At 38.2% G+C, this 13,364-nt stretch overlaps 1 protein-coding gene across 2 annotated transcripts in view; it reads right to left on the reverse strand.

The window, feature by feature from the left end:
* Slc12a2 (solute carrier family 12 member 2) overlaps positions 1 to 13,364 on the reverse strand; it is a 67,835-nt gene that overhangs the window by 9,449 nt on the left and 45,022 nt on the right. The window contains exons 18-22 of one of the 2 annotated variants that reach the window (XM_032886085.1): positions 12,659 to 12,765; positions 6,022 to 6,101; positions 4,093 to 4,218; positions 1,637 to 1,684; positions 223 to 345 (exon numbers count right to left, since the gene is read on the reverse strand). In XM_032886085.1, coding sequence (XP_032741976.1) covers positions 223 to 345; positions 1,637 to 1,684; positions 4,093 to 4,218; positions 6,022 to 6,101; positions 12,659 to 12,765 — 484 coding nt within the window. The remainder of the gene's footprint in view (positions 1 to 222; positions 346 to 1,636; positions 1,685 to 4,092; positions 4,219 to 6,021; positions 6,102 to 12,658; positions 12,766 to 13,364) is intronic. The other variant, XM_032886086.1, reaches the window with a different exon arrangement.

Here is a 13,364-nt window from a genome sequence, read left to right on the forward strand (position 1 = left end):
ACTATGATGATTAATAAAATGGCATAGTCATGTGTTCGAGGAAGAGCTAAAACTTCTGCTCCATGAAGGACCCTGAAGAGACATAATTCTCACACCGATCCTTCTGCTGTTTGAGAATGTGCGTAAAACCTTAATTATGGGGTAAACACATGAAAAATGTGTGCCACTTCATTTTTACAACTTCGGTAATTCTTTGTAAAAGAAATACATTAAGAGCCTTACCTCCATCATCAAAAAGCCACCAGACATCTATAGTATTCTTCCCTTGTTTTTTCTGAAACTGTGTGCTAGCTTCAAGAAGCTTTTGGTCAGCTACATTTAAAGGTGCCACGGGGCCCTTGGATTCTGAAGGATTAAGCAAAAAATTATGACATAAGGGAAGTAAATGTTAAATCTCTTTTTACCATATTCCTAGAACTTCCTAGCATTTGTAAATTTAGAGATTTATATGCAGATAGCTGTATATGGCTTCCATCATAAGCCTGAGGGAGCTTATAACAGATACTTTGAGTACAAAAACTTTCCTTTTATTTAACAATAGGCAAACTCATCCAAATTATACTAGTGTCTAATATTTTGGCGAATACACAGGAATTCTAAATATAATTTTTTTCTTTTGGAAAGCTAATTTAGGCTAACCAATCAAGCTTTACACTTGTTCTTTAATATTTCTTTATTATCTGGTATCTCAATGAGTTCAAAAGTATTAAATAAAAGATGTATTTGCAAGATGATTGGAGAAACACCAATCACTCTTATAATTATCAGGGAAATGTGTTCGTTTATCATCTGTCCCTCAATATGAAATGCCCAATTTTAAAGCCATATAACTACATCTTTCTCTGAGGAACAGAAAGATGGTGGGAACTCCTTGGAAAGGATACAAACTTGCTGCATGTCTGAAAGAAGTTCCCAGATACATTTCTAGGAATTAAAAAAAAAAAATCAGCATGGACTCTGTGAGCAAGCAAATGGCTATTACGAAACTCCAGGAAGACTTGGAAACAAATCCACAGAAGGACCTCTGGTCATCTCCCAGAAGGTCCGTCATTCACTTTCCATGCTGCCATGATGTAAAGCAAACATGACAAATGATTCTGCATGATGAAATATGGCTACCAAACCACACTGCTCCATAACTCTCACCTCTCTCTCCTTCTCATAAAATTCATGTACGCTGACATGACTGTATCTCCCAAACGCAGCATGACTGTGAGAAATTCGCAATTTTTGAAACAAAAAATATATTAGTATCAAAATCGAGAATTTGGCGGGGCACAGCTGCTGGTGAAGAACGTAAGTGACACTGGCATAAACCTCCTTCAGTGTCTGCTTATCCTCTCAACCATGCAGCGGAACTCAGAAAAAACAAAACCAAGCCCTGCCACTCCAGGTTTGAGTATTTCAGAAACACTATGACGGTTCAAAAGACTGTGAAGTAACAGCTTGTCCCAGTGAGATGGAATGCTTTAGTTGGAACAATATTAATTTTGCTAATCTGCATTTAATAGATAACTGTAATATCACCTCACCATGGAAATTAAAACTAAATGAAAATAAAAGGAAAATAATAGGGTTGGAATCAAAGAGTTAACAATATGAGAGGGAATAAAATAAAATGATGAACAATGCCTGCCTTTTTTCAACAGTGGCTGAGTTGAAGTCTTGCCATCCTCTTCCTCATCTAGATTATGTTTAAAAACACAAAATAGGAGGTTAATTGCCTGTATAATCATAAAGTTTGGAAATGTAAATAGAGCACATTATAAACAAGACAGTGTGAAGTAACAGTCCATGAGAAGAAATGACTACGACTGAAAATTAAGTTATTTTTTTATACTGAGTGTTTAATATATTAAAACATATTTTCTATATACCATATAGAGTGAATGATTAACACCCACCCTGAAATTTTATTTCTGAAAAATTATTCAAAAAAGCCAGGAGATTTTGTAAACTTTAAGCTCTCATACCTGAAATCAGCTGACAATGTCAAACTACAGTGTGTAGAATGAAAGCATGACTGAGCTATTGCCCTTGCAGATAGTACACAGCCTTAATCATGTCACTGTGTCCCAACATAAGAGCAAAGCACCTGATATCTGTACAAGTCAAACTGTACTTGAAATAGTAAAGAATTTAATCAGAGACAGAAGTCTAGTATGTAAATGTCTGTTTATAAAGGAATCATTTTCTTTAAATTAAGTTCATATACATATGCATGTATGCATACATTTACCAGTTTATGTTTAAATATTCACCGGTTGGTTTTCTGGGGTAAGTGGTTTTCATAATTCCTTTTCCCCGAATGTAATTATTATTTGTCTGTTTGTTTAAGGAAAGCAGAACTCGAGACTTAAAAAAGAAAGACCATTGTGCAGTGGGGTCCTGAGTCAGACTCCCTGGCTTCCAATGGCATCTCTAACACTCTCCCAGTATGAGCCAGAGTGGTGAGCGAATGCCTTGCTTTCTCACTGGTAGAAAACGTACCTACCTCCTAAGGCTGTATAATTTCAGACACTGATTAAATGAGATTAGGATTGGCACAAGCCAAGCACTTAAAAGGGTACTGCTCTGTGTGTGTGTGTGTGTGTGTGTGTGTGTGTGTGTGTGTGTGTGAATTATACGCCTCAGTAAGACAGATAAAACTAAATACTGTGCCTATATAACATTATTATAATGTTCCAAATACTGAAACTTTTACATAGTATCCACCCTTCTTATGTATGCTGATTTTGAGAAATTGCCAAATGCAAAACAGAAAATCAAACTTTATAACAATTTTTATGTATGTTATAGGAAAATAACTAAGCTATAAATATCACTGTTACAAAGTAATACAGTATCTGCTTTTGAAAATATAGTGATAAGTAGTTTATAGTCATTTAAAGGAGTTTAAATGTCGAAGACCCAGTGGCATTTGGAATTATTTATATTACTTATTTATGTGGGTGGATGAAAGTTAGAGGGACAACCTGTAGGGGTCAATTCTCTCCTTCCACTCTGAGGGTCCCAGGGAGCAAATTCAAGTCATAAGACTTAGCAGCATTTTTCCAGTGGGCTTTCTTACCCACTCCCAAAATGACTCTTTAAATTGGGGTAATGCATCTAAATGTTTAAAACAGAGTAGAAATGCACTAACCTAGCTTCCTATTGATAAAATATGAAGTTGTAGCACACGTTCACAAGCTGATGTACATGCTAACATCTATCTAGATGTGATGCAGAATATCTTCTAGGAAATGATCAATGTGACTGCATACATTGATTCCTCACAGACTATACAGAAGGGTCTGTCTCAGGCAATAAAATGGAGAAGGGTAAAAGAATATACATATAAATTAAAATAAATGCAAAAAATGAACAGAAAAAGCTTATGAAGTGTAGAGACAATACAGCAAAGAATACTAAAGCCACCAAGGGCTGAAAGAAGCAATATGTGCGGGCTACACTTTCTACTACACACTAGGCAAGTTACACAGGAAAGAAAACAATAAAAAGCAACATTAATGCTTTCAAATAATCTAAAAGATAAATTGCACAGAGACATGGTTTGTCCAAGGCTATCAATTTCATGAAGAGGATAGCAGTCATCTTAGAGAAATCAAAAGTACACTATGGCTTGATGATTTACAGTGCAGATTTCTTTCTTGTTGCGTATCAGCTGGAACAGGACAGATGGAGATACGAGTCTCAACAGAGGTTGGAGAGTGAGGGTGGGAGAGTAAGATTTGGAAGTCATCCCTCTTCCTTCTTACAACATGATACACAGTTTGAGATGAAATTATCTGTAAGCCTCATGAAAAAGAATGTGTTCTTCACACTTTAAAACAAAAACATTAAAAGGAAACAACTAAAGATCATGTTAGTAACTGATCAATTGGCATGACTTCTCTTTCACTCACTAAGGCAAACAGATACTGTAAAACTGCTACTCACTCTGTAGTCAGTTTTGAGGTGCAATTGTACCTGGCCTACTAGGAACAATGCTGGCTTAAGAAAAGTGATTTTGTCGTACACATTATACACGAAAGCCAATAGCCTCCATATTAAATAGAACTGTTAATAAAATCTAGTTTGAATGAAACTTACCTTTCTGTGTAATAGGTTTTTCACCAGATGCTTTGAAAGCATCTTGATCTGACTTCTTACTGTAGTCCACATTTACTACCACATCCTTGGTACCAGGTGACTTTTCTTGTGATGACAGTAATTCTTCTATAGATATGAAGGTATTTAAAACAGTATCAAGACCATGTTTTAACTATTCATGATTTAATAATTAAAAGGTAACCAGTATTCCTTGTGATGACTGATTCCCGAAGAAACATCTACAATGTTTAAAATGACTATCCATTTAAACATGTCAACCACGAGTGGCTAAGCTGAATTCTGGGGAGTTATGTCATGACTGAGAAATTCAGACAAAAGTAGAATGTAGCAAGCAAAAGGATGATATGTAGGCTTTCACAAAAAAAAAAAAACAAAAAAAAAAAAACTCTACTCTCAAAAGGAATTATAATACAAAAAATGTAGATGTAACCAATTTTTACAGGCCCATAGAGGAATTATTCTACGACTACAAAGTCAATGTCTGAGGAACAGCCTTTTTGTAATAATCGCAAATGGAGGGAGCAATTCTTCTAAAAGCATTTTGAGATTTTGGTAAATAATAAGTAAATATATAACTTCTACTGTGAAACATGTATGAAGAAAACTATGATAAGAAATTAGTAATCTGTCTATAATTTCCATCACCGATATGTATGGATGAAGAGAAATAGAAGCTATAGGAGCTGGGAGCCAGCATTAAACTAAGGGTGAAGAGGACTTCCCTCTTTACTGTTCATGACAAGCCCATGGGGGATGTCACTGGGCACTGATGACAAGTCACCAAAGCTGCCTGGGTTACAGAACTCTGGAAAAAGGCTGGGGGTTTCAGAAAACATCTACGTGGGCCCAACACCAGATCTTAGCAATGGGCAAGGCTTTCAAAAAAGGACTGATCATAAATGTATAGTTTGTTTTCCTTTTTTCTTTGAGACAGGGTTTTTCTGTATTAATAGCCCTGGCTGTCCTGAACTTGACTTGTAGTCAGACAGAGCTCTGCCTGCCTCCCAAGTCCTGGGATTAAAGGGAGTGTGCCACCACACCTGGTAGAAGACAGTTTCAGTCACATTCAATTCCCAGTAAATGACACAACTGAATAATACGCTATTCTTTTGAGAGAAAGGGAGCATCACCTCTTAACTGTGCAGTGTGAATGGGTCTGAGTCACATTCTCTAAACTTAGTCACTGTTATAAATGAGATCTTGCCAGGTTTATTCCAGAAAAAGCAAGCATGTTTACAGCAAGACAAGTTGCTTTGTTTCACAGAGAACTCAAAAGTGTTTCTTCAAAGTTGTCGAGTACTCTTAAAGGAGAGTATAAGGTTAAAGAATTTAAGTCCATGAACAAATTACAAAAGCTTATGTTTCTTGTCTATCTAAATGCAGCTAATCTGATGATTTCATTAATTAACTGATAAGAGAAAATGGTAGGTATTCAATTATTTTTAAATCAGTAGAATTTTTTGAAGGATATGGAAAGAATTAGGTATTAACCTTCATTTTAAAATATTTTAAAGATTATATACTGTGTTTTTAATACTTTTACAGCCTAAGTAGTAATTTAAATGTTTTAATACTAATCTAAATATTTTCTCATCCTATTTTTTAAAAAACAAATTTAGCCAATTTACAATCATAGCTAATGTCTGCCTCTCTTAAGGCTATGATTTATACTAAATTTTACACTCTCCATTAATATTAATTAATGGAAAATAAAGCTATCACATGAGCTGTACAAGGAGAAGACGCAGACATAGCTGTTTCCAAGCACATCTGCTCTTAAGATGGTGAGCATTTGACATGAAGAGGATGGCATCTTGGGAAGAGGGTGAAGAACTTATAGCAATGAGGCACAACTTCCTAACAAAGTAACCGCGCTGCTAAAATAAGCTCAGGCTAACCCGTACTTACCTTGTCCTTGGAGGTGTGATATATCCAGTCCTTCCTTTAGGCGAATGACCACAACTCCATACTGTATGTCAAAAGCATCACTATAATGGAGGGAAGAATCACAGTAATTATTTATGTTTTGTAAAAAAAAATGAAGGGAATCAGAGATTCTAAAATGACTTTCATCTCAAATGTCTCTTTTCTTTAATATAAAATTAGTCAGTGAGAGATCAATCACGTTAATTCCTAACCCCACACCTTTCTTCTGTAGTACCCTTGAAAACTCTTAAGTGTGCACCAGAGTGCCGTGTCACATGACGCTCTGGCCAGGAACCTATGCATACATGATCTCACGTGCCACAGAGCCAGGTGTGGTCTAGCTTTCTGTACCTACTGTACACAAAACCACCTCACAACTCACTTCCCATGATGTGTAACCACCATAAGCTATGGTGACTGACTCGTGTAGCAGCTTTTTAGAGTAGGAATAGGCTTGTTTGGTTTTTTTGTTTTTAGGTTTTGTTTTTGGTTGTTTTTTTTGTTTTTGGCTTTTGTTTTTCATTATGTGTCTGTTTGTAGGCATGTGCATTTGAGTGTCTGTGAGCACGGAAGCCAGAAAGATTGCAGTTAGAAGCCACCTGAGGTGTGTGCTGGGAACCAACCAAACTTGGGTCCTGCTGAAGAGCCGAGGTCTTAACCACTGCACCACCTAGCCCCCTCCAACAGATTTTTATCTTGTAAGGAAATATAACAGAAAATAGCTACCACAGTAATCCTACTATAATTACACTTAGGCATATTCCCTTTGAATTTAAGATAAAGATGAAAAAAATTTGAAGATGAAGAAACGGGTTCTACTGGGAATGAGAATAGTTTTACACATGCAAACATTTCTAAAAGGACTGTATCTGAGTGTGAATATATGTGTACACAGGTACTTGTGTCATGTCACACATGCAAACATTTCTAAAAGGATCGTATCTATGAGTGTGAATATATGTGTACATGGGTACTTGTGTCATGTCTGAAGAATCCAGAAGGCCACACTACAATTGATTGAGTCAGGGTCTTCCAAGGAAGCTGGAGCTAGTCAATTCAGCAAGAGTGGCTGGCCCACACCCCCAAGGACTCTGCTATCCCCATGTCCCCAAAGCTGAGATTCTGTAGTCATGCTGCCATGCCCAGTTTTCTTATATGAATGCTAGAGGTCAAACTCAGGTCCTCATGGTTTCATAACCAAGCACGTTACCACCTGAGCCATCCCTAGCAGATAGTATTGTAAGAACAGTTTTTGCTTTTCCTAGGTTAGTTTAGAAAAGCAATCGTCTGGTTTGAGCCTGTGCAGGTTCTGAGTGTGCGTCAATCTCTGCACCAATCCTGCGGTGTCTGGATGCTGCTGCTCTCCTTACACCCCTCCGACCTCTGCTGCCACAGGGGTCCTGAGCCTTGAGGGGAGGGTCTGAGAGTCTAGGCACTCAGGGCTGAGTGCTCCAGAGTCTCTGTCTGAGCAGCTGTCCAGTCAGGAGGTTTTGCTGATCACCACCTACTGCAAGACGAACCTTTCTAAGGAGAGGTGAGCTCTGGAATAGTAATGCCATTAGGAGTCATTTGATGGCTATCCTTCCTTTGCAGAACAACGAAAGTACATTTTCGCCTAGGACCAGGACCTATCCAGTCTCCGGTTTTCAACCAAGCTCCAGGGCAGGCCTCATGACTAGGAGTGACTGACCAACACAAAGAATCCCATGTTCTCTGTGCACTCTCTGTCTGATTGAGGTTTTTATTGTTGCTTGCTTTGTTTTCTTTTCGTTTTTGTTTCTTTTTTTTTCTTTTGAGGAAGAGAAACTGTCTTTCTATTTGAGAGTTAGGGACATTATGCCATGATGACCAAGGCAACTTGAGGGAAGGGAGGTTTATTTTAGCTTAGACTCCAGGTGACCATCCATCACTGAAGGAAGTCAAGCCAAAACTCAAACAGGGCAGAAACATGGAGGAGTGCTGCTTACTCGCTTGTCCCCTTGACCTGCTCGGCCTGCTTGCTTAGGTCCACCATCCCAGGGGTGGTGCTGCCTACAATGAGCCTGACCTTCCCCCATCAACGCCCTGCACTCTAGTGTACAGCCTCATCTTGTGCAGGCATTTTCTTAATTGAGGTTCCTTCCTCTCAGATGACTTTAGCTACTGTCAAGCTGACATAAAATTATCCAACATGAAGTTGGGTGAGAAGGAAGGCAGGAGGACTTGGGAAGAATTGGAGGGGGTGAAAGAATAGGATCAAAAAATTTCAAAAAATTTTAAAGGTGTTGCAAGAGTTTAGATACAGCAAAACCTTGAAGGCCCCTCTAAGCCCACACTTTGAAAACCAAAAACTGGCGCTAAAGAGAGCTCAGCTGCTGAGGACAATCGCTGCTCTGACAAATAAAAAATACAGAATGTATACAGTATAACAAAATCTGTCCATCTGTCCATCCATCCATCTAGAGTGGGACAGAGATGATCTGGTCTTGTTCCTATAGTTAGTTAACTGAGGTTAAAGAGCCATTGTAGAAGAAGGCTAGTAGATATTATCTAACTAAGGTTACAGAGCCATTGTAGAAGATCAGTAGATATTACTGTCAACTTCTTGAAGGATCTAATTAAAGAAATAACTAGCTTGTGACGTAGACAGCGAATCAACAGAAATCAATTACCAATTTTCTACAGAGAATGTCAGGAAATAAATTTGGAGTTTACTGTGAATACAACACTTGAACATTTTTGCTAGAAATTAGAGAAAATGATTTGTGATTTCAGAACCCATATATTGCTAATAAAAACATATAAAGCATACCTCAATTACACAAATATTTAAAACTGCCAGTAAATCATTAGGGGATGTTCACGGCAAAGACTGAGTAGTATCATTACTTTAAGTCTGAGTCAGGAGAGTATCAAATTCAAGGTGAGAATGGGCTACTCATCAAGTTCAAGAGGAGCCTTGGCAAATTAATGAAAGGCTCTTTCTCAAAATAAAAACACCTTTCACCATAGCCAGCTGTAGTAGTAACCACCATTTGTAATTCCAACATTTGGGTGGTGAGGACAGACAGATCACAGAATTGATGGCCAGCCTTATCACATAGTGAGCTTGAAACCTGTCTGGATCGGACTTGCAGGGAGAAGGATATGACCTTCATCAGCTCACTGGTGTAGTACATACCTAGGCATGTGCAAAGTCCCTTGGTTCACTCTCCACCCCAAAACCATAAAAGTAACCATAGGAGCCATGTCAGTAGACGCAGGCACCTGCTGCCAAACCCGACAACCCCATTTTATCCCCTAGAACTCACTAGGACAAGAAGAGAACGGATTCCTGCAAGCTGCCCTCAGGCCTTCAGGGCACTCAGACCCCTCCAGGGCTACTGTGATCCACTACAGCTACAACTAAGGCAGGTGAAGTATAGAAACCATCTTCCAAAATGGTGCTTCTCTGTTTTCATCTCACTGCTCTGAGCCTTGAGGGAAACAGCGCAGCACGGCACACAGACTTTGATAGCTTATGATTTAATCTTTATTTCTACTGTCTTTCTTTTCTGAGTTACCATATACAACGTGCAGAGTACAGAACTTACGTAGCTACAAGGAGATTCTCTTCACCATCTAACCAGAGGGCACAAAGTCCACAAAATCACCTAACAATTCAAGGACTCACGTTTGCCACCTATTGCATGACCTCTGATCATTTCTTGAAAGAATTTTCAAATAAGTTATGAAAAAAATCTAAAGACATGGCATGACTTCACTGAGAGAACTCCAGTGAGTTACAAGTAAAACTGGCATCTGAATTCCATATTAAAACTACTTTGCTAAAGACAAGATTTTCTCCCTGATGTTTGTTTTTTAAAAACAAGTAATACTGTCTGATGCTAATGGCACAATGAGAATTCTCAATGTAAAATTTATTAAGCAAATCCTAGAATACTAGGAAAAGGAAGTCCTTCTCACGTTTTAACAATTCTATCTGGCAAAACCAAAGAACCTCTTATTAAAGAATTCAGTTCTTCAAAAGCATTAAGATTAAATGCATACATGAAAGTCTATGGACCAGAGAGGCAAAGTAACCAAAAAATAAAAAGAATGCACTAGACAAGCTGTGAGACGGAAGTTACAGTGATATGAACAAGCTAAGGGCACGTACACGCTGCAGAGGAAATAACAAATGTAAACTCAGACACTTCAAGTGGAAAAGACCAGCACCCACATGTAACTCAACAAGGAAAATAACCCAAGGGATGAACCAGAGACCAGCAGCAGAATTAGTCTAAGTGGAAACAAAATCAAATCTTTGTAGCTTCTCAGTGTAGAACATAATAACCTTATAAGGCAACATTCTGACAGCTAACTGTTCAGTTAAAGCTACAGCAAAGAAGTAGTATACATGGTTATAGAGAAAGCAGGGTCTATGCACACCATTGAATAGTCACATCTAATATCTACGAAACATTATTCAGCTGTTATGAAAAATAAAACTGTGAAATTCACAAGTAAACTGATGGAGCTGGAAACACTCATTCTGAATAAGGCAACCAAATCCATGAGGATAAACATAGTGCGCGTTCTCTCCCTTCTGAATACTACCTTTAAATAGTCAGATATGTACATTCTATTTGTAATATCCCAGAAGGCAGGGATTTAGTAATAGGGCACTGGGGAGGAGTGGTCTTCAAAGAGTGGGGGAACAGTGCACAGTAGTATAAAATACTAAAGGAGACAATGGAATAAAATGGGTTAAACTGGGACGGAAGATGGGAGGCAAGGTAGAGGGGGGAATATGGGGAATATGGGGAGGAATGCCTGGTTACAGAAGTTTTTTTTTTTTTTTAATCATTTGGCAACCCACTGCTGTAGAAGCTTCCTAAAATAGATACACACATATAAAGAGGTATGATGGGTACTTTACAATGTGGGAACAATATCCCAACTAGATACCCCATTGTAACAAATAATCCTGGTACCAAGAAAGGGTTAGCATTTTTTGAGCTGTTAGTCAATGGGGTCCTCCAAGTCTTACAGGCTAAACTTCAGAACTTGATGCTGAAGCCTATTGCTAAGAGAGCACACAGCTGGATCACAGATCATGGGAACATCAAGCTGGTGTTCGCCTGTAAGCTTTTCATCATTGCTGGCCAGTGTTCACAGTGTTGGAAGGTTCTGTGCACACTGCTAAAGGAGAAAAGTAAGCCTCAATCTCACCCAGCTATGAAACCTGCAAGCTTCAACAATGACTGGCCTTACAAGATGATGCCCACTTGCGCAAGAGTGGCAAAATGTTATGAGAGTAACCAACCACTTCCTGACGGGATTTAAGTCACGACTTAAGTCTCAAAACTTTGAGGTCTTGTCTATGAGAAAGAACCAATAACTGACACTATTAAAAGGACAAGGAACCTTTGGCTTAATAGGACATAGGCTCCAGGAGAGGATCAAACACAGTTTGTTTAATGGACAGAGTACTGAATACTAAAACTGTTTCTAATGTCTTATTGCTGTACCCATAGACTAGAGCATCTTTTATCTTACATCAGAATCCTCTCCCTGCAGGAGATGCTAATTAAGAGACCCTAACCAATGAGTGTGCAACAAACCAAGACTGGAATGCTTAGCCCTAAGTTGGACACATCACGCTTTTCACCCCAAGTCTCAATCTTTGCCAAAGAAAGGGCTAAGGACGGTAAGAGCGAACAGTGGGGGACAACTTCAAGGAAACACTTTTTTAATACACAACAGAGCAGTGATTGGGATAACATGCACAAGCTCCAGCCAGAAAAATCCCAAGATAGGGAATCCCAAGGTAGTGGCTGGGAGTTAGGGGTTTTTTTTTTAGTGCTGCCCGCCTCTGGTAGACTGAACTCACTAGTTGGGCAACCAAAATTCGGCTTAGCTAGAAAAGGGGGGAAAAAGAAGTAATCTGAAAATTGGATGGGAGATGCTGGTAGAAAGAGAAGAGTTGAAGGAGATGAGTATGTTCCAAATACATTAGAATTATTAAAGAACTAATTAAAAATAAAATGAAGGGCTGGAGAGATGGCTCAATGGTTAAGAGCACTGACTGCTCTTCCAGAGGTCCTGAGTTCAAATCCGAGCAACCACATGATGGCTCACAACCATCTGTAATGGACTCTGATGCCCTCTTCTGGTGTGTCTGAAGACAGCAACAGTGTACTTATATATAATAAATAAATAAATCTTTAAAAATAAAATGAAAAGGGAAAGGTTGACAAACTATTTTATAGAAAAAGAAGCTGTTCTGTAGATTTATCTGCAATTGTACATTTACATAAGTACCTGTACATATTTGTCTATGCTTTGTATAAGAGAGCTTCGTTTTGTTAACAGATCATCATTTTAAAGCCCAGACAGTTCATGGGTTCTTTCATTTTTCTGCACCAATTAAGAAAAGACTATATAAAAACAGAGTTTTTGGGCTGGGGATTTAGCTCAGTGGTAGAGCGCTTGCCTAGCAAGCACAAGGCCCTGGGTTCGGTCCCCAGCTCCGAAAAATAGAAAAAAGAAAAAACAAAAAACAAAAAACAAAAACAGAGTTTTTAAAAAAGGAGTGAATGCTTTCAGAATTAGCAGTTTTCCCTGCCAAGTACATAACAATTTAGAACATACTTACTGAAATAAGTTTATATACATATCCACATCCCTCATATCTGCTTGTAACCAATCTTTCTTAAATCCGAGGACAAGTGTGTTTGGTTTCATACGACCAAGTCCAGCAGCCTAAAATATATAAACACAACTTCAAATACAAGTTATTTAATAAAATAATTTTTAAAAGATGAAGTATTTTTATGTTGACAGTTTTTCTTATAAATTACAATATGAAATTAACTCACATTACAATAAACACAATAAAAATAGATGTCACAATGAAACTCTTGAAAATTCCTTTTTATAATCTTGAGGACATAAAAAATTGTACCTTTGCTAACCTGAGCCAAGCATTACTTTCAAGAATGACAGCTGTTTACCAGCACCAAGTCCCAAGATGGCCAGTAACTTACTGATGGCACTATCAAGGTCATGTTCTTGCAAAAAAGAAAAACTATCATAATGTTATAATCCTATTATAATTAAAACAGCTTGTTTGGTTTTGGTGCTAGGGATTGAATTCTGGGCCGCACATAAACTGGAAATGCATGCTACCACTAAGCTGTAGTCCCTTAAAGCTCTAATTTTATAAAACTAGGCATAAACACCTTGTAAGATACTCGAAGTACTTAAGGCTTTCAATGGCATTGCTACAATAACTCCCCTAGGATTGTTCAATTTTTATCATTCCCACATGCATCTCTCTCGCCCTCAATCCTTTACTCAGT

The sequence above is a fragment of the Rattus rattus genome, chromosome 15 (genome assembly GCF_011064425.1).
Source record: "Rattus rattus isolate New Zealand chromosome 15, Rrattus_CSIRO_v1, whole genome shotgun sequence".
NCBI classification, from domain to species: domain Eukaryota; kingdom Metazoa; phylum Chordata; class Mammalia; order Rodentia; family Muridae; genus Rattus; species Rattus rattus.